This window comes from Fringilla coelebs, assembly GCF_963513975.1.
Source record: "Fringilla coelebs genome assembly, chromosome: 3".
Taxonomy (NCBI): domain Eukaryota; kingdom Metazoa; phylum Chordata; class Aves; order Passeriformes; family Fringillidae; genus Fringilla; species Fringilla coelebs.
Window position 1 is genome coordinate 94,055,452 of NC_140030.1, and position 22,015 is coordinate 94,077,466.

Genomic DNA, 22,015 nt, shown 5'->3' on the forward strand with positions numbered 1-22,015 from the left:
AGTTTAAGCATATTACAGTCTCTTCTGCTCACCTTAATTCTTTATCTGTGAGTTCGACTCTTAGGTTTTGGCTTCTGTGTATATTTTCAATAAATACTTTTGGTAAGTCAATTTTAAAGTTTTTCAGATTAAAAAGTAAATAGTTATCAGCCATTTGGGGTGATTCCACTTGCCAGATTTTAGACTAGGGTATTCATTCCTTTCAAGCAAAACTAGTAACACAGAACAATAACTCATTAAAGGGAAACAGGGTAATATATTCAAAACCACAGAGAATGATAATGACCAGAATGAGAAACAGCTAAGAAACAACACACATAGATATGGATATATACACACACACAAATACAGAATCTTTGATGCAACCTTACTTACTATAAGGATGGTAGTCTTCAGTTGTATAAATTTCTTCCTCATCCCTATACAGCTGGTAAATAAGCCTGTTAGAATTTGGAGAGTCAGGGGAACTCCATGAAAGACTGATAACAGAGGAATTGAGAACTTCTCCTGTAGGAGGAGGTTGCTGGAAAGGAGCTAAAACATACACAAAAACTGAAGATGTAAAAATCAAGGCAATCAATCATCACACAAATTTAGAGAAAAATGCAAAGAAACTGCTAAGCATTCTTCACCCAAAATAGCCTTTGAGTAAATGCACAGTCACCAGGGCAAGACACCAATAGACTAAACCAATCCATCCAAATGCTATTCAACAAAGCTTTTTATCCATGAAAAAAGTGTAAATATTTAAACAAATTATGAGTAAACCTAATCCCCCTTTCCACCCCAAAATAAAGCAAGTGTTTTCCAAGCAGGTGGTGTTTCTTTCAATTGTATTTCAAGATAGTTATAAAACGAGAACCTATTTACATGGTCACTTTATTGAAGTTTCTACATCAATTAGGATTTATTTTTTCAGAGGATTCATTCCATTTTAGCACAGACCAGGCATAAACTCCTCAAGTAAAATACAAATGGAAAGTCCAACTAAGTCCAGATTTTACTGAAGCATTAAAATAAGCTTACTTAATATAACGAAATCACAAAAACATAAAGGGTGAAATTTTAAAGTTTATTTAGGCAATTCACTTCCATTTGTTTCCAGTGAAATTCAAATCCATGAGAATAAGGTATCTAACAGTTTAAGAAATCAGATTGGCATGTTAATGTGCCAAAATTTGACTCTCCTACCACCTCCACTGACTTTGAAAAATGTGCTTCTTAAGTGCACTAGTTTCAATAAAGAGAAAAACAAACCTGAAGTTCAAAAGCCAAGTGCCTCATTTTAAGAAAGAGGATTCAAAATCTCTTATGTGGCTCTTTTGTCATCCAAATCTGTGATCATGGTCCTTTCTAAGATAATAGCTAGTACTCAGAAATTAAACTTTATATACATATATACACACATGTTAACATCAACATACATTTTGATGGATGGACTCGATTACCTCAAAGGTCCTTTCCAACACAGGTAATTCCACGATTCTGTATTCATGTTATTATTCAGATCAGAGCATGAGTCCACAGCCTGCTGTAGGACCTCCAGTAATCCAGTTACACTGAGGAAAGCCCTACTCTGTCCCTTACAGCTTGCAGCAGCACAGAACAAGACAGGTCTGTTTTGGCAGATAGTAACTGCTATCAAAGGCAGACTGTGCCATTTCCCCATCCTCTTCACCAAGGGAGAGGGGATCTAGATGAAAACAATTTTCTCAAGGAATGAGAATAGTCCAGGGCAGCACAGAAATCAGCACATGGAGTAAGGTACCAGGAGCTGGATTCAGAACCACCCAATTAACTTTTCTCCCGTACATTAAGAATTATAGGAGAACATCAAGATTTGAAGCATAGATTTTATTCCCTTCTTTTTATAAACTATCATCCTCTTCATTATGTGGATATTTGCTTAGTATCACCAAAAGTTATTTACTAAAATCTGTTCAGCCAAGCTAACAGGAGACAAGAAGCAAAGAATGAAGGTGCAGACAGAAAATATCATGAGGACCTCAAGCCACACAAGCGATAGAAGTAGAGACTTATACCAAAATCAGTGGGCATACTATATAGAGGTTTTTAAAACAAATCTAGAAAGTGAGATGAAGCTCTTTATTTAGAGTAAGATAATGAAAACCCCTGCTTCAACTGCAGTCTCTCAGCCAAGAAATAGAATAAAATATTTCGAGAATTCATTGGATTGAACTGAACATAATCATAATTTCCCTTTAGAAAGCATAGGTTGTTCTGCAGCCAATCTGCAGCTTTTGAGTTCATCTCACTTATGAAATAAATGTATGCTGAAGTGTCTACAGGAGTAAAGTTTGAGAACCAGAGGAAACAAGTACTCCGAAATCCCTCTGGCATTTAAAAGAATTTCTCTCCATGTAATATATACTTAAAAGACCTGAGCAATCCCAGCAATTTACCAGCATCACCTTCATTCTCCACTGGTAGTCTCACACTATTGCATATTGCTTCCAGAGGTTTGCTGGTTGGAATTTTAAATATGTAAGGAAAGTACTTTATTGCACATTTTTGTGCAGCATCTAAGATTATGTAGAAAATTTGCTAAGTAAAAAAAAATTTGTCCTTAAAGAACACTATTTGGACACTGACAGCAACTTACTTTTGCTTCCCTTGGCAAAGACTTATAACCAGTAATGTATGTGTCAACAAAATACTGTTCTGCAATGAAAATAACTACAAATGCCAAACCAGGCAAAGTTCCACATGTGTGCAACAAGTTCAAATATTTTGGTATGAATAACCAAAAGACTCCAATTGCTATATCCTCTATGTCCAGAAGAGGACTCCGCTTGTCATTTAGAATACTGCCTGATGTACTTTTATCTAACTAAAATCTCTTCTATTATTTCTCTATGTCATACTATTATTAATCAATTTTATAGTTGAATTGCTATTGACCTTTATCCGATGTGTATCCCAACACAACTAAGTAGGTTGGCTTATGTTTGTAAAGCACTTTGAAGATGAACAGCATCATAAAAGTGCCATGTATTATTATTATTACACATTCAGTTGAAACATCTTACATTTTTTAAGGAAACAACGAGCCAATCAACTGCCTGAACAATGAATAGATACTGTGCTTTTTAAAGAAGAGTATGGGGAAAAAGGAATGAAAACTATTTAAATACTTCCAAACATTGAAGAAAGCTAAAAAAAAAGTCTTTGGAAACAAATCATTCTCTTTAAGATATTTATGACCATTTTTAATGCTGTGCATTCTACAATGCATATTATTTGAAATTTAAACTGGTTTACAATTAAATACAAACTGACATCAAAGTGAGAGCTATCTCTACCTGTAAATACTTTGTGCATTTACATCTCTGCTTGCGAATCTATGGTTTTCACATATCACAGTTATGAACATAATATAAATATTCATGCGGAACACACAAAGAAACATTCTGTTGAAGGAAGATCCAGAAGCATATTCCAGAGATAACCTGGGAATGTCTAATCCTCTTGTTGCATTACACATGGCTACCTGAGCTAGCTGTCACAGTACAACCAGTGTGGCCATTATTAATTAGGCCTGCTGACAAAAACATCCAGCTAGCACCTGCAGAGTTCCTCACTCATTGCTTACAGGACTTCCTAGGCTGGGCTGTTAACTGTGTATGGCAGTAAGGTGTGCCACCAAAATGTGACACAGCTTTTACAGGGTGAGCTGAGTTCCTTCCCACATAGTTTGGCATTGCATAGCATGATGCCCTCAAAACCCATGTCTGAACATTGACCCAAAGGCACCTTAAGTACTGAATTTTCTTATGACACATACTTTTGCCTTTTCTTCTTTAATAACTCTGCCAGCCTGGAGACTGTGTGCTGGTGATCTTGATATCCAGATGTTCCACTGCAATTTGTTTCATTACAATTTATGATCTGACCCTCAATATAGCATTAACCCCACCTCACACATGCCAATTTATGATGCTTTGTTACATCACATCACATATTTTCCCAAACTGACTGAAAAAGTGCCCCAGGAGGAGAAAGGCAAAGCTACATTGCACTGAGGAAAACATTTGGAATTAATCACCAGGAGCAGGTTTTCAAAAGACCTACTGTTTTTCAGACCTTCTGAAGATAGGTGTCCTGCCTCCTGTCAGTGACAGGATAGGGGGCTAAGCTGTAAGTTGTACAAATGCTGTTGCATTCTTGACTAAAAGATGAACTCTGGATTAGTCACTACAAAGAAGATGTCCAAGGAAACTGTGGGTTATCACTTCTCCCGTGGGTTAAACTACAAGCCTAGGGTGTGTATGACATGAAGGATTCTATACATCTCTCTAGAAAACAATCCTACAATACAGTAAAAATCACCCGAACTTCAGTGACCCTATATTTGGGGGTGAGGAAGGAATAATTTACTGCTGACCTAATTCAATACTCACTAAATTAATTAAAAACTTTAATTTGAAAGACATGCTTTTAAGACCTAACATCCACTTACTTTTACTGCAGCCAAAGAGGTTGTGGACATCCAAATTACTGGCGTCGGGAACACAGTTGTCACATTTCAAGCCTGTTACAAATTGTTTACAAACACACTGTCCAGTAACAAGATGACAAGTCCCACTAATGGCTCCTGCAGGATGACAATTACAGTGCTGACATCTATAAACAAAAACAAATCAAGGAAGTCATCAACACACATCAACACTTCAGTTAAGCACAGTAGGGTTTTGTTTAAAAGATTCTTGGGCAACATAATTAAAACATCATAAACAGTTCAGTAGTCTGAAACAGAGCAGAAAATCTATTTGTCTGATTAAAAAAACTTACAAAAAAGGTGCCCACTAAAAAAAGAAATATTTCACTGCCAGAATAATATTCTAATTTATATAAAAATGGCTTAGAATTAAGGAGTTTTTATATATATTGATCCATACACAAACTGGACAATAATGTTCATTAATAACCACATTATGCCCTCAGTCCTACATCCATACTCACACAACCTTTCTTGAGAGCAGCAAAGTTCAGTGATACATATGTAACCAGCCAAAGAGGCTCCTGCACAACATAGGCAACCTTCTAGGCAACCAACTTTCCAACTAAACTACGCTTTAGTTGGAAAAAATAAATCAACTAATAATTTCTTGCCCAGAAAGGCAACTTAAGGTTGAAAAAAATTACATGCTGTGAATAAAGGAGAATGAATAGTGACCAAAACTGAGAGGAAAAACCTCAGATTAAAACAGTGACAGGAAACAAAACAGCAAAACTACTACTATTATAACTGAAAGCACAATGATTTTGCAGCCTGAAGGACAAAATTTGAAATAACTACAGGGAAAAATTAATTAAATCTACAAGTAAATTATTTTTAAATAAAAAAGAACAAAAAAAATTAAAAGTACAGGTATCACACAAATGCCACGCTTCAATTCTGTAAATCTCTCTGGCACCAGTAAAATATTTCGGGATTAATGTATGCTTTGGCTTTTGCATGTGAAACCTCTTGTGATCAACTTGCTCTTCACCTGATACACTATTTCGCCACGGACATTCATTTATAGCAGGGATACCAATGTCAGATGGCAAAAATATTCAGAGTTTGAACACGTCAGAAATTAAGTAAAGCAAATGACTACAAATACTGTAATGCTACCCTTTGCAATACAGACTGCCATTATTACTCATAACAAAGTCAAAAATGGCAAATAAAACTTCCCACTTTAGATTCTAATTTCACTATATTTTAATCGCTGCAGACTAAAAGAGGTCTGAAAAGCCATGCCCTGGGAAACAGGTGGGAAGGTACATTGCAGCTAAAACATACTGGGAAGTCTGCACTTCCCTCCCCTCGTACTGAGCTGGAAAACTCCAATGCTCAGGGCATAAGCAACATCAGCCTCATGGGAATTTTAAATTACTCCAGATGCCAGGTCCCAAGGTGATGAAGCAGCAAAAAGAAGACTCCAGAGAAGTCCAAGGCAGTCATGCTCTGCTCCCTTTATTCTGCTAGCCCTAAGACTAAACAAGAGTCAATTTATATTTGGCTGATCTTTCTTTGGCCAGTTTCACCAGACCTAAGGAAATATGTGGTGGTGCCCTTACACAAGTTACTTTGCCAAGTTCCCAGTCACCATCACCACACCTTGGTCTGCATCTCCTACTATCTTCATGAAAGCAGAAAAAAAAGTGAGTTCAATTATGTTTTAGGTATCAGCTTTTTAAGGCAAGGGAGAGAGGAGGGGAAGGTGGAAACTGTTTTCACATTAGGACACTAAAATTCAGGTCAATAATCAGTGAAATAGGCATTAAATGTGACAGATTTTTAAACAAGCTTAAGGGAACCCTTCACATACATTTTCTGCCTATCACAGAGCTCTCTGTATTAGAGTTCCTTTACTCCACAGCAGCTCGTGCTGTGTGATCTCCTGGGGAATCATTCAACACCCTTAAAAAGGCTGATAAAAGCTAAAGCTGCAAAATAAGCTGCAAATTTGTTTTATGGACTAATATCCTTTTGAGAATAAATAAAATACATTCTCTCTTGGAAGCCACTATACTGCAGTTTGCTCTCCTTTACAGTCAAGAGAAAAGGGCAATTTTTTCAAAAGTCTTTTCATCTACAGACAGTGCATCCAAATCCCTCTTTAAATAGAGGTTTTGTTTAGAGTACTTTAACTAAACCCAGTTAAGTTGCAAAAAAAAAATTGCTCAGTAAGACAGTATTTTATAATTATTTCATCATTTCATTACATGCTGATTATTCAACGGGGGGGATGTTAACAAAAGTTTCTTGATAGATAAACAGAGAAAGACAAGCTTCTCCTATTGTTCCTGTATATTGTTGCATCTCTTAAGAATAAGGGTCTCCTGATTATTTTAGTTTTGATTATCATTCACACATGACAATCAAACTCAACACCCATATAGCCACAGTGATAGTTCTCAGCCTGGCAGGGTGGGGCTGTTCCTTTCTGCTTGTTGCATTACTCTTCTAGGAAAAGCGTAGGCTCCCTACTTTCACCTATACTGAATGAGGCTCCTGATCCTGCAAATAACAGCAGATATTTTACCATATTCTGCTCCATGGGATTACACATTATTTCTGTGTAATCACATGCATCATGTTCTTTAACTGCAAAAAACTAGAACTGGATTTATTGTTAGGCCGTAGTTCATGCTTTTCAGTCAGAATTAAGGATTCAGTAAATTATGAATTTTCAAAAAAATTCCAATTCTTTTAAAAGATAAGTAACTTTTAATCATGTGAAAAATACTTGCAGTATTCTTGTCAAATGCTACTTTTTCAAGGTACTCTAAGTCAAACATATTTGAGTTTTATTAAAACAGAATTATATATAATCAAGGAAAACAGACTTTTAAAACACGGAAAGAGAAATGTCATGCCAAGATGAATTGTGATATTGATTTTCTGAGGATAAATGGTTTTTGTAATATTAATATAGAGAAACCTTTATTACATTGACTCTCTAGGTGCAGTTAGAGCCTTTCCAGCAATCTGTTTAAAATCTTCATTTTTCATCCTTATGGGAAAACCTCACTTGCTAAATGGATTTCATAAACAGCAATCTGTCAAGATATATATATAAATAGATAAACAATTTGTGATGTTCATTGACCAGTTCATTATAGTAAACAATACAGAGGTAAAGCATTTCAAATGTGTACAGATGCTCACAACCATTAAAGACCTGCTCAGATTGCTGCAAACACTCAGTATTTCTAATTTGTTAAAACCCAAGAAATTTTTCCTGCTTCATAACCTGAAATGCATTAAAGAATATGGAGTTCCTGTTTTATCTTGAAAACACCACAAAATAAATCAGCTCACATATACATTCAGAGTGGGAGAATTTTAAAGCCGCACAATCTCTGTCTATCAGTTTCTGCTTCTTTTGTGCTACTGCGCAAAGACAGATATGTCTTTGCCACTACAGATAGCTCACATCCTTTTCTGTCCTTAAAAGACACTTGGAGCAAGGATGGCTTAAATGACCTGGCAACTTTATGGAGAAACAAAAAGCATATTACTCTTTTTATGAAGATATTAACAGTTAAAGAAATTGAATAAAATAGATTAACAAAGACCTGCATTATCATTGTCAGTGGATAAAAATTTCTGCCTGAGGAACAGAGGTACACTGCCCAAGAAGACAACAATGAAAAGAGAGCCAAGAAAATGCAACATAAGTTTATCACGTTAATATACAAGCAGAGTAGTCTTCAATACTGCCATGAGGATTAACTAGGATTAAGGAATTAAAGCCAATTCAGATTCAAATCCCAGAACTCTAAAAACTTTCTATCTTTTCAACAAGGTCCGGATCTAGATAATTTGTATTTCCACATTTTGAATTGCAAAAGACAGGTTAAAGTGCAGGTATTTGAAAGCCAGTATCTAGCTCAGAAAAGCTATTGCTTAGCACAAGTGTGCTAAAACTGAGGGGCGAAGGGAGAATCTATTCCATGTAACTAAAATAAAAAGGTATCATTAATATTAAGGAAAATATATTTCAAAGGGAACTTTAATATTACACAGACTTTATTTCTCACCATTAGAAATGACAGGAAGTGAAAATAGGAAGTCCTTATTTCTACAGATTACTTTATGGCTATTAGCAGATGCCTCTGTGACCCGAAACTGTAAAAAATAATTTAAAAATTCTCCTAATGAGTGACAGTAACATAAAAGTTAAAGTGAAAAATCTGCAGAATAATGTCAAATATATGCAGGATGACATTACTAATCACTGCCTAAAAGCATGTCTACCCCACACTAGTTAGGGGAGAGGAGCAGAGGGAGGGGAATGTTGTACAGATTTTGCTTTTGCCTGTGGTATGTGGGTTTGGTTTTTTAAAAGGCAAAAATACCAAATATAACAAAACAATTTAACACCATCAGTCTGCATGAAAAGATAATAGCATAAGAGCTGTGCAATCTTTCTGGACAATATTTTAAAAGGAAATTGAGATTGTGAGGACTAGGCAAGAAAGATGATCCTGGAAAAAAAAAAGGTGAGTGCAATAGTTGAAGTAACAGTGCGCTATACAAATACGTTTTCCCCTTATAATCCAGGGAATCCATGTACCTAAAGATGCCAGGCTACATTAGAAACACAATCTACCTTGTGGCACATAACAAAATGTTGAAAAAGAATGCACTGCTTCAGAAAAACAAATTTTTATGAGTAAAGGTGCAGTGAATATTTGTACTGCTGTTACCAAAAGAAATTTGGGAAGTCAGGAATATCTGTAATTTTCCCCTTCTCTCCCCCATTAAATCTTCCTGAAATCTTCAATAGCATTCACTAGTTGTAAGAATGGCAAATTAGCTGCATTTTAATAGTCAATGTTTAACACCTCAGAAAACAACACACCTTACTGAAGATGCAGAGAAAACACAGGGAAACAATTAACAAATTGCTCTAACTTAGCCTTACGCACCTTTTATGCCGTTACTACTTAAATCCGTAGCAAAATTTCTATTTCCTTCAGCTCATGGGAGCACAGGGGATTGTGTAATGTATCACATGTAAATCAGAGTGCACGCATGAACTCATAGAAGGATTAACCTACCTAGATCACATCTTTCCATTGTCACTAAACCCTTGACTTAACCATGAGGAAAAATGAAACAATGAGGTTATAAAGTGACCTGTAAAAAAAGAAACACTCACCTCCCTGTGACAGAGTCAAATCCAAAATAAAGTTCTTTGCAACGTTCACATGTCCGTCCTGTTACGGAGGCGTCTTGGCAACTACATTGGCCAGTGAGTTTATCACAGACCTGATCCACAGAACCAGCTATGTGGCACAGGCATGGCATACAGCCAGTGATGCTGGATGGAGAAAAATAAAAACCTGCAAAAGAAAGGGATTTTGAGAATGTTGGTTCTCTCTCTTCAGACTCTTAGCCAGCGCAAATGCAAAATAGGGGGAGTACATGAACAGGTCTGTGGGGAAAGTAAAGATCCAAAGACGTGAGAAATACTCATGAACGCAGCACAAGTGGTAGAAACAAAAAATAACATAGAGAGAAGAGACATTTGTCCATTCCAGTCTGAGATCTCAGCTCTGAAAATGGCCAGCCGCAAACCATAAGAAATGCACATATCTTCTTAAGAATGTCTCTTCATTTTTCTCAACCAGTGGTTGGCTTAATCCTTGAAATAGGATAGAGTTTCTTTTGAAAAATAACATTTGATGAGCATTTCTTATTTATATTTTACTCCTCTTTAACAAAGAGCTTGTAACCCACACAAATACTTTCACAGAAACTAAGAAACTGATAAAACAAAGTTACTAATCTGGTACTAAACAGCTTTCACCCTCAGCCGTGTCCTGTTCCTTATTATTTCAAATTATGAATTTGAGCATTCATTTCACATTTCCCCAGTATGTTTGGAATGATTCTGCTATGCCATCTTTAATCCTATTGCCCTCACAAGCAATCTTTATTTATGCTGATATTTATCTATTACTGAAAAATACAGTTAGATACAGTTTATACACCTCTAATCTGGCCATTCAAGAATTTACCAATTATTGACAACCACACCTGAAGTTCCTAACAAAAGAGCTTTTACACACATTCTCTTAATGACTTATTTCATTGTAATAACTTATTTCGGACAAGAAGAAAATTCAAGTAATGGCACACTAGTAGAAATATAATTAAATAAGTTTCCAAAACAATTTCTATTTTTACCTGATTATTAATAAATATTTAACTGTTCTGTTCACAAAAGTTGTTCCTTTTTTTTTTTCCCCTCCCCCCTTGGAGGAGTACAGTTTATTTAAAATGTAGCAATGCTTGAGAGCTCTGCAAACGATCCTGGTGCCACAGTATTAAGAGACACCAGACAACAACAATTACCTATCTTGGAACATGAATCTTAAAATAGGGCCCTTGATATGAGTTTCTATTTCCCTTAGCTGGTTGCTATTAGTTGTTATTGTACAACTTCAATAGAAAAAATTTCAGCTGCTACTGAGATATGCAGCATTTGCACAGACTTCTCAGACACTTGCCCTCTCTCCACATCAAGTTCAATCAGTAGTTTCTTAGCCATGTTCTCAGCTACTGAATATTTTTTTCTGTCCAATAACTTCCCAATGTCCTGCTTTATAATAAGTAGCCCAAAATTATATTGTAACATGTCATATTGCCCAAGGCCTTATTATTTGTCTTACAAGAGATAGCTCTATATATACACCCCTAGGGTGGTATTCTCTGTCTTTGCAGCAGTGCTGCACTGTGAGTTCATATCCAAATAGCAGAGAAACTAAACAAATTGAAAACATTAGAATTTTACTGCTCAAATCTTTGTTCAAGTTTAGCCTCTGGTCCTCGGTGAGATAAATCTCAAGTGGACAGTGAAGTGATATCAGTCTCCAGTTAACATACATTCGCATCATAAAAAACCACGCTGTTGGCACTTTATTCCAGAGAGGCCCCGAACTGAGGCAGCACAGAGAGCAAATAGCCTGAAGTTATTAGTGAGGCAGCATGTATTATCTCCTGCTGCACTTCCCTGCGCTCTGCAGTGCCCATCCTGTGCATAAATACAGGAGACCATTTCCCAGCAATGTCACTCCTGAGCACAATGAACGACTCCACTCGAAGAACCGAACAGGAAGGTTGGAAACAAGTTGAAGCCTTGGAATCGTGCAGAAGGTCAAATCACTTCTTCAGGACCCACTTTATAGTTGCAGTAAGTGATAAGCACTCAGGCTAAACCAAGTCCTTGTCCATCTGAAATTTTGCAGAGAATTATGATTCCAAGATTCTTTTGTATAAAGTAACATGTGAGAGAAATCTATAATGGGCAAATAAGCACATCTCTAGAAAATAAATTCATTTTCCCTGAGCAGGATCAATTATTACAACATATACTGCTTTTATCGTAGCAGTGAAATCACTAATTATAATCTATACCTTAGTGTTAAACATCCTGGCTCTCCTACAGCCACACTGCCTACACCACTGTAGAGCAGTGAAGGATTTGGTAGGATATTTTTTATTATAATCTTTTAGAAATGCTCTAAAAGTTTCTGGACACTACCACAATTACTTTCTTTTTCCCAGAAGTAGCGGGTACAGGCAAAACATTTTTTTTAAAAGTCAGGGATAAGAAAATGAGAAACATTTCTTTCCCCAACTAATTTTTAAGTAAATTACCATGATTAAATGTAGAGAAAAAAGAGGAAGATTACAAATTCATATTGTTTGTCATAATCATTATTATTTACTTTCACCACCTAGATTTTGACTCCACCTAGGAAAGAGTAACAACTTAATGCAAGCTTAATTTACAGCAAGGTTAGAAGGGCTCATAAAAGTTGCTTTATAAAGGATCCACTGTTGTACAATAGAGCCAATTTCCAATTTTAAGACAGCCACCGCAAATCTCTCTGAGATCTATGTATGTAACTAGTATTATGCTTATTCTTTTTCAGATTTTTTTCCAATTCAACCATAACTGATCACATTTGTCAGTCAAACACACTTTTCAAAAGGAAGAATGAAAGTCATAGCAAAGTATTCTGCTTCTTTTTTTAATCATCCTCTCAGCATCTCCCATCATACAGAGAAGGAACACATGACCAATTCCTCAGCACTTTTACATCGTTACCATCTATGGCAGTAATGCTCATTTCTTAACCACAGGCTGGGCTTCAAAATGCAGTTACCCACAGAAGCAATGTTGTCACAAGATAATTCACATTCTTCTGGCCAAGAGAGGTAGTATGTGCACAAAGCCTCAGTACTGGTGCACAGACACACATTCTACAAGTTCATTTATATCTCTTCCATGCTATGTAGCATTCTATGCAAACCTGTGGTTATGGAGTAAAGAACTTACAAAACAAAATGTCTTTTTACAGCTCTGCTGCTCTTGTAACAAAATCCAAGACCTGTGTTGAACAGGATTAGTACGGCACAAATCCCAGTCAGCAACACTGTTCCAGAATGAGGCAGGGACAAAATGCTCACAATGATTTGGGGGATGAAGAGAACCTGTGTTTTGACCACTGCAGCCCAGGATATCTCAAAAGCAAGTTTCTGTACAAGATAAAACTGCTCTTTCATTTTGTTTCAGGCTAGAATCAAGCATTCCTCTCTTTGCATACACTATTAGTTTAAAGAAAAAATAAATGTACACCAAGCTACCAAAATGTTACTTGTATGAAAACAAACTGCAAAACAGGAGGTCATGGATACAGCCTAACAGATGAAACACATGGCTGAAAGCGCCAAAAAGTGCTTTAAGAAAAACAATGTCCTTATAAAACAATTTCCAAAAGCTGCAACCAGTTTGATCCTTTCTCAATTGGCAACTCTTCCTGCATTAAGATTTTGGTAACTGCTGAAAACTTCTCCGATTTTATCAAAGCACGTAAAAGATATGCTACACTGGGACATTACTTTAAATGCCACTTACCTTCTGTCAAAAATTTGAAATGTCCCAAGAGATGCAGAAATCCTCAGTATGTTTTCTGGGCTGCCAGTATTAACTAATTTGTGTGTGCTTTAATTAGGCTGTGGTGGCTACATATACTCTTGGAGTACATTTTCTTATACATCTGGAGTACCTTTTCTTATCTTTGTCCCAAAGATAAGAAAAAAAAAAGCCATAGGACATGTCTAAATACTTGAAACCAATTAAAATCTTCTATATTTCTATATAGAAGACTTTTTATACTCTTCCCTGTTTGGCAGAAAAATATCTTTTGGCACATACTAACAAAGAATATTTATATAAAAGTTAGAAATATTAAGCATCTAATTAAGCTCTGCGTAAAACAGTGGAAATAGCACAGCTCACTGTGTTCTACAAAGAGCAATACAGTACTTTTACAAAGATAAGAATTTACACTTTCACCTGCAGCAGAGAGCTCAGTGCACAGCACATACATGCTTAAAGCTATTGGTGAGAAAATTTAAAACTAATACTTACACAAATACTTTTTAAAATTATTTCTCTTTTTACCAGGAACTATTGGGGGACTATTCCTCTGAGTGCCATGTAAGCTTTTCTATAAACCAGCCTGTTCACACTATCAATTAAACCTTTTTAAACCATTTAGTTCTGCATAAACCCTGGCCTTTCTTTTCCAAGGACAAGGGCGGTCACTGACTCGGGGAGCCTTGACATCACTCCTCTGCCGATCTCTGATTAAGTGGCTGCTATAGAGGGTTAGCAGGTCAAATTGCACTGGAGAAGGAACTAAGAAAAACAGAATGCTGCCTTATTTATTAGTATATGTACCTAAAATAATTTAAATGAAAGCATTTTAAAAAATACTTAATGGAGGTTAAGCAGCTTTTTTAACCTCTGTTCAAATTATTGAATGGCATATTAAAACCAATGGAGCTATAATGTACCTTTTAATGTGACCTGCTACTTGAATAAATTGCATATGTATTTAATTTGAACTAAATCTATCTGCTTAATATTATGATGAAGGGTAGGTTAACGTTACCTATAGTTTCACTTTACCCACCTACTTTTTAAAGCAAAAACATTGAAATATAACTACAGAGCTTCCCACTTAGAATGAACTTTCAAACTCTGTTTAAAAATATGGCACAAAATCTTGAACAAATATGTAGCAAACTGCAAATATCACCTACTTGTAGGGCCAAACTGTAAGCAGTCCTTGTGCAAGCCAACATAACCCCAACACAGCAAGGCAGGTAAATGCTTTCTAAGTGGCAGGTTTGCCAGCCTCATCAAAGTTTAAGCAACCATCTCTGTGCCTCCTGCCATGCTCAGCTTTATGCATGAAGTGCCCTTCCTGAAGAGCATGCACTCTGCCTTCCAAATCCACATTTTTCATTATGAGGATAGCTGCTGTTCATTAGATTATGCCAATTTACCTCTTATTCAGAGACGGGGACATGATTATTTGTATATTTTCTCAATATCTAGAAGTAACCTAACCTTATTTTGGACATGTCGAAACTGCAGTAGTAACACAAATTATACAACATCTGAAAATAGAATAAATATTTGGTGGTGATTAGGAAAATAATGCTTCCTTCTCACTCACACAGTTAGGAAGAAACGGAAAAATAATTATAACATATGTCAGAGATATGTCAGACATGAAGCTATCCAAACACATACTAAAAACTGTAAGAAATGATAAAAAACAAAGCAAAACTTACTACATCAAATTAATTGTCTTTCTGTTTCCTTACCTGGTTTACACTCATCACACCTCCTCCCCTGGCGCTGAGGCAGACAGACACACTGCCCAGAAACGTGGTCACAAGCTGTTCCTGCCAACGTGCCCAGAGCGTCACAGTGGCAGGGCTGGCAGCCGCGGGCGTTGCTCATGCTGAGGTTGTACGTCTGCAGCATGCACTGACTGCACCGAAGGCCAGTCACACCAGCTTTGCAAGGACATTGTCCTGTCGATTTGTCACAAAGCAAAGAGCCATTTACTGTCCCTGCCTTCTCGCAGTTACATGGCAGACAAAGGAAGGAGTGACCTTTCTGCACTCTGTGGTACCCATCCAGGCACTCATCGCAGCGCCTTCCCCCGATATTTGGTTTACACGCGCATTGCCCCGTCCTCGCGTCACACACGGTTCCCGAAATGGACCCTGCGGCATCACATTCACAAGCCTTACAACCAGTTACATCCAGCCCATAGAAGTTGTCCATGCAGGTGTCACAAAGAAGCCCTTTCACTCGTTCTTTACAATTGCACTGTCCGGAGAGAGGGTTGCAGAATTGGCTCACTGAGCCGTGGCTGTTGCACCAACAAGGCTCACATCCATCTTCATTAGAATATCTAAGAGCTTTAAATCCAAAATTGCAACTATCACATCTCAGGCCTGGAAAGAGAAAAGGAATTAATAAAAAATCCCAAATCTTAAAAGCTAATAATTTCATTTTTAAAAGTGTAAGTATACTACAATGAAATAAAAAGAAAGAAAGGGAGGACTGATTCTTTGCCAGCATAATTAACAGGAGTGACGAGGCTGCACAAATCAATTGAATAACTGTGGCATCCCCAAGATCTGTTTACTTTTCCAATCTGTTTAAGAAGCAATGCATTTCAACTGACCTCTTAATACAATTTAAGATACTTCTGCAAGAGATTCTTTGTAACATTTCTAAGACAAAGCAGAATTAATGTCTTTGTCCCCCAGAACAGCACCTGTTGCACAATCAATGCCTATGTGAACTCTTCACCCTATATTGCAGAAATGCAATACACAGAGAATTGCACTAGGCTCACAATCTGTTCTGATAATAGATTTATATATTGTATTAAAACCATTAAATATACACTGGGACAGCACAAGTTAGACTAACTATAACAAACTATTTGCTTAATGCCATACTTCAGTTTTATCATTGAATGCATTTATGTTAGACTTTATTGTTAGCCCTTACCGAAAGCAGAAAATGTTTTCCATAATCCAAAACGAAATATTTTTATCTAAATGTATGATTTAGTTAACTCCTGCAGTACATTAAAATATAAACTGTTTTCTTCATGCTCCATCCTCTAGTTTTATTAGTTTTGTTTTCAAAGTCAATGCTTGCTTTATCCCTGCCCCAAGGGATGGCATTTAAATGCTAGTTTATAAAATGTACATTACAAGAAAGCAAACTAGATTATTATACGAAAAATGCAAATTCAGTTACATATTTTTCCCTTGCAGAGGGAAAATCCTTCACTACGAAGGTGTGACTTAATTGTTTCAGATACGAAAATATAAATATAATCTTCTAGCAAAATACTGTCATAATTTAAAAAAAATACAAAACCATACAAAAATACACCTAGCAACTTATATGTAGAAAAATAAAACTAAAAATGGTAGGGAATGAATTATATACATGGATAAAAACTCAAAATCTCCAACAGAAGGCGGGTTCCTTTAACAGTGATGAATGACTCACCTAAGGCATATCATTTAATTTCAATAAGGAAAATAAAAAAGGACCACTATTGCTGCAAATTTTAAAAATAACTGTATTGTTAACAAGAATTATGACTCATTTTGAACTATTAAAATTGGTCTACATGGATTCATATCATATCAGTTTTTAAAATATGCGCAGTGCTTATTTGAATATGCCATACATATTCCTGACAGGTAATCTATTCCTAACGATACTGAGGAAGGCCTACAGGGCATCACATTCAATGTTAACAAGTACAGGGGAGTTAGCACGCTTGGCATTTAATTCACATTCTTCTACCTTTTTCTTCTAGATGAATGACCTACTTTAATAAAATTATTGGTGCTAATGTATTTTACTGGTGATAGAATCATTAGTAAGATTTAACAGTTGTGTTAACTCTAACAGTTCATGTTTCATAACATTGCAGTCCATAGTTGCATTTTTCTGTTATTGTGTTTGCTTAAATAGATGAAAATGGCAACAGACAGATTGCTCTAAAAACCAATTTAGAAATCCAAAGAGCAAAGTCCCCTGGTAAAGTTTGCTGCCCACGTTTCAATATACAGAAGCTTATTTACAATTGGTTTGGAAAACAAAAAAAAAAAAAAAGAGAATCTAGTCTGGAAAGAATTAGGTCTTTATCCTGCAAACAGACACTTGCATAAATACAACCCCCCATCATAGCTACAGATAAGTACAGAAAACATAGACCCACACTTGCTTCTTTTATTTTAACAACTATTTCAGTGAAAATAAAAACAATTTTTAATGTTTTCATCAAGGGGAGAAAATGTAGTACATAGATAACCAAATACGTGAGAACCAGACTGTGAATTTCTTGTCTGCCAAACTGCCACCAAATTAAGAAGTGTTTTCACAGGTTCAAATGTAAAATGCAGGCAATGAATATATAATTAAGAATGCTCTGAAGCCTTTTTTCTTGAAAGTAGAAAAAGGGTTTAAGATGCACAGAGGTTTTCTACTCTTAGCATTTTTTTCATTGCATGAAAAATACAGCATTCCACAGCAAAAAGGACCGAAACTGTTCAGGCTTCAATCTGTTTAGAGCTATTTTCATTATTTGTTTTTATTCTCCATTTTCTTCTTTCTTCTAATTTCCAAAAGCAACAAAGACAACATTACAAATTATTCAACATTCACAAGTGAGGTTATATATAATATCAAATACATTAACATGTACTTGAACATTATTAATGCAACCCAGAACCTGGTAGGGTGAGGAAAAAATAGATTACTAATTCTGTTAATAACAAAGCAGAAGAGAAATTTTTCTTTTTGAGACATATGTATAGTCTGAGACATGTACAGTTACCATGCAAGGCTCACTTTATCAGGAAATTCTCCTTGCATAATATTCCCATACATCAACATTTCAAAGTGTATTATATACACTGTGTATTTTGGGCACTTGATAAATTTTGTCCTTATGTGGCTGTGGCTCCCCTCAAATATGCTGGAAGTAATAAATTGCTATAATCAAATCTAATTTCTGAAAAATACCTGTGGGAGTAACAAACAAAAAAGCACGTCTTGTAAAAAAAATGATAAATAACACAGAAGGTAGCAGTTTATTATAATCAGCTTGGCATTGAATTACAAAATTAAAATTATGTGGCCCTTGATAACTAACCCTAGCTATGTACATGATCTGTGGAATTATGTTGACTTATTTTGCATTTCATAGGAACAGTTCAAAGAAATATAATAGAAAAAAATTGATAGATTTATCACAAAGGACCCTGTAAGCACAGAATATTTTGAGAAAAAAATCCATTTATTTTGGTCTATTAAGAAAACTAGCATGGAAACGATTTGCTTAGAACTCATTAAGTACAAAACATGTTGAAAAAGTGCTAATTTCCTAAAAGAAACATCTACACAGTAAGCAAATTACATTATTTCTGTGACTTATTAGTATGGAGCTATGTAAGCTAACATAGCTATGCCATAAAGAAACTTCTAAAGGGTTGATTAAACTAAGCTTCAAGCTGTAGTTTGATAGAATTATTAAATTAATAATTTTTCAACAGTTAATTTCATTCATTTTTGCAATCTGCCTTCAGCAAAGAAGCTTTCTATACCTTTCATTTAGAAACCAAGTGTGTTTTATTTCCAGAGAAAACAAGAAAAATGGCTCTAAAGTCTTGCATTACACATACCAATAACATTTGCTTTGCACTTGCACTGTCCTGAATTTTGGTGACAGGTAATATCTCCATTGACTGTCCCAGAGGTATTACAGTTACAGGGACTGCAGCCATCAGGGTTTGACTGTTGCAGATTGTAGAATCCTTCCTGGCACTGATTGCATTGTCTGCCAGACACATGTCTCTTACAATTACACTGGCCTCCAATCTAGAAAGATACAAAATATTATAGAATGATGAACATATCTATTTTTAGATGATACATTCATTAGCAACAAGAATGGGAGTGTGAGTCGGGGGGAGAGAAAATTTTAAATGGAACAGGAAAAAAAATAAGCCTTTGAGCATTTTTTAATTTGTTGAGAGAGAGGAAAAAAGAGAAATATTGAACAGAGTGTAACTATTCAACTTTTAAATAGAGTTTAAAAGTCCTGTTCTTTCAAAACAGAAGGGAAAAAGAAGGGAATAAACAATGCAGCCTTATTTACTATCTGGAGAGAGAACCTGCAAAGAATATTCACAAAATTGCACTGTAGATATGGTGACTTCTATTAAAATAAATAATTTTTTCAATCACAGTTACCGTAAAGAACTATCATCTTCAAAGGTCAAGTTTTGCATTTTTTGTTCTGCCCATATGCTTATTTATTTTAGTGAAAATGTTAGTTAAATAAGAATGAAGCAAAATTGAATGTTTTCATTTTTTAATTACTCATCCAAGGTAGATTTCCTCTCCCTGTATTGAAGGATGTGATCCAACAGTTCAGCAACTGAAACCCTCTCCCTCTTTTCTTGGTTTAGCTGAGATCCAAACCATTCCACTTCAGTGGGGGTATGTAAAGGTCCTCACCCTATCCCTAAATGTGTAGCATTGCTATTGAGGAGCTGACACATCCCCTGTTATGCCTGGACTATGATCTGGGAGTACGAGTCTCATATCTTGTGCAAGATTAAAGGGCTCCTGAAAAGCTACCTCAATTTCAGACCTCTGAAAGCCAGGGAAAAACCCCAGTCTCTACATTCATCACTTTCCAATATGGTGGGAAAACCAACCACAGGGAAAGGGCAACACCACAGGGATAGAGAAACAGAGACATTGGTTAATGCACAAAAAAAAAAAAAAACCAATCCCAGGGAGTCAAAGCAATGCAGACACGGGAACTGGCAAAAGGTTTGGCATTCATGATCAAGGAACAAAAATTAACTTTTCCAACTGAAGTGTTCTAGGAAATGCAGAAATACAGAAACTGTGTTATAAGGAAATTCCTTTGGGTCAGCTTACTTTTTTTCAGTAAAAGTATTTAAAATATGAAAAAGTACAATAATTCAAAACCAGCATTCATCTATGACATCAACAACTGTGTTCAATGTACTTTGCTTTAAATTAGCTACTAAAACAAAAATTTCTCTTAACATCTGCCTTTTTCATCTTTAATCCATAAGTCAAGCCAAGCTGAAACAACAGGAGAGACAAAGCTACTGGCAAGTTCCAATTGAATACTATCATCATACCCTCGAATCTAAAATTAAGCTCTAAGCTTTATTAATACTAAATAGAGTATTTCAACATCTAAAAGTAAATTCTCAGTGCAGGAAATATTGAATAAAAGAGAAGTATATACTCCTACCCTTTCCTTATAAAAGGATTCTGTAGTCCATAAAATCTCTTTAATATGACTTCTTGATAGAGATCTATTACTGATGTATCAGCCTTATTTTTCAGGAAGATGTAAATATTAAAAAGGCAGGACAACAGCAAGTATGAGAAGAGTTAAAAGACCACAATAGCAGAAAACACAGCAACAAGGATTTTCAAGTTAATTCCCTTTTAGACTGGATTTGATCTAGATATTTAGTGTATTGTAAGAGACCCAGTCATGCATCCCAGCCATTCATCAGAGAACTCACATGTGAAAAGCAACTCTGAGTTTAATCCTAAATGAAGAAAAATACCCAGCTTTATGCCTAACTGTAAAAGAAAAATTTTTGTGCTCGTGATCACAGCATACCCAGGCTACACAATAGCAATCAACTCATACCCAAAAAAAACTTTGAAGTTACTCCAAAAGCTAGCACAGGAAGGAAAGCATTACATGTGAAATTTCATCTTAAATAAGTGAAAGATCAAAACAGGATAGCTAAATAAGAGAGGATAGCCACCAGCAAATTTTAAAAACTAGAATAAGGCAACACAAAAATGAGCATTTAACAAGCAACATGCCTAAAGCATGAAGGAAAAAAACCCTGAATTTCAGAACCAAAAGAAGACTACCAGAGAATCAGGGCAATAAAAATTAAGTGGTATGATTAGCAGATTCACAGTGGACATTGGAACACTTCACTAAAGAGAAGAGCAACATCACTAACAGGCTATCCAGAGGGGATGTGGAAGCTCTATTCCTAGAAGCAGCAAGATTTATCCAGACAAAATCATGACTGACTGGATATAGCACTGACAACAATTCTGCTTGGAGGAGAGCAGATGACCAACTAATGCTTTTATGATTACGTGTAGCACTCAGGAAAGAGAACCACAGCAGATATTGCAAAGGAAGTCTACCACGGCTCTTCACTACGAAAGAGGTGCTACCTTTCTATATCAGGAATGATATTTAAGACTGATTTAAAACCAAAGAAGTCAGAAGAAAACTATTTTAGCAAAATCTCATCTGTTGAAAAGTGACTGCACATAAGACTCAAGTTCTAGATGAAACAAAATATAACATTACTGAAATACTTAATAATTGCTTAAATCAACACCAGGAGAAGAGGAATAAAATTACATCATTCTCCTTAAAAGGCTGTAAGGAAGTTCCTGAGATCTACATTCTAGTAGGCTTTTTTGTATATTATTGTACATTCTTTTAGAATTTTAAATTCTATATTGGAAAAGATTGGTACTTCTTT

At 35.8% G+C, this 22,015-nt stretch overlaps 1 protein-coding gene across 1 annotated transcript in view; it reads right to left on the bottom strand.

Moving 5' to 3' along the window:
- Positions 1-22,015, bottom strand: part of USH2A (usherin) — a gene marked incomplete at its 3' end in the record, with an annotated part of 372,555 nt that overhangs the window by 294,995 nt on the left and 55,545 nt on the right. The window contains exons 11-15 of the mRNA XM_084203202.1: positions 19,121-19,316; positions 15,215-15,856; positions 9,684-9,867; positions 4,481-4,644; positions 376-534 (exon numbers count right to left, since the gene is read on the bottom strand). Of these exons, the coding sequence (XP_084059328.1) occupies positions 376-534; positions 4,481-4,644; positions 9,684-9,867; positions 15,215-15,856; positions 19,121-19,316 (1,345 nt within the window). The remainder of the gene's footprint in view (positions 1-375; positions 535-4,480; positions 4,645-9,683; positions 9,868-15,214; positions 15,857-19,120; positions 19,317-22,015) is intronic.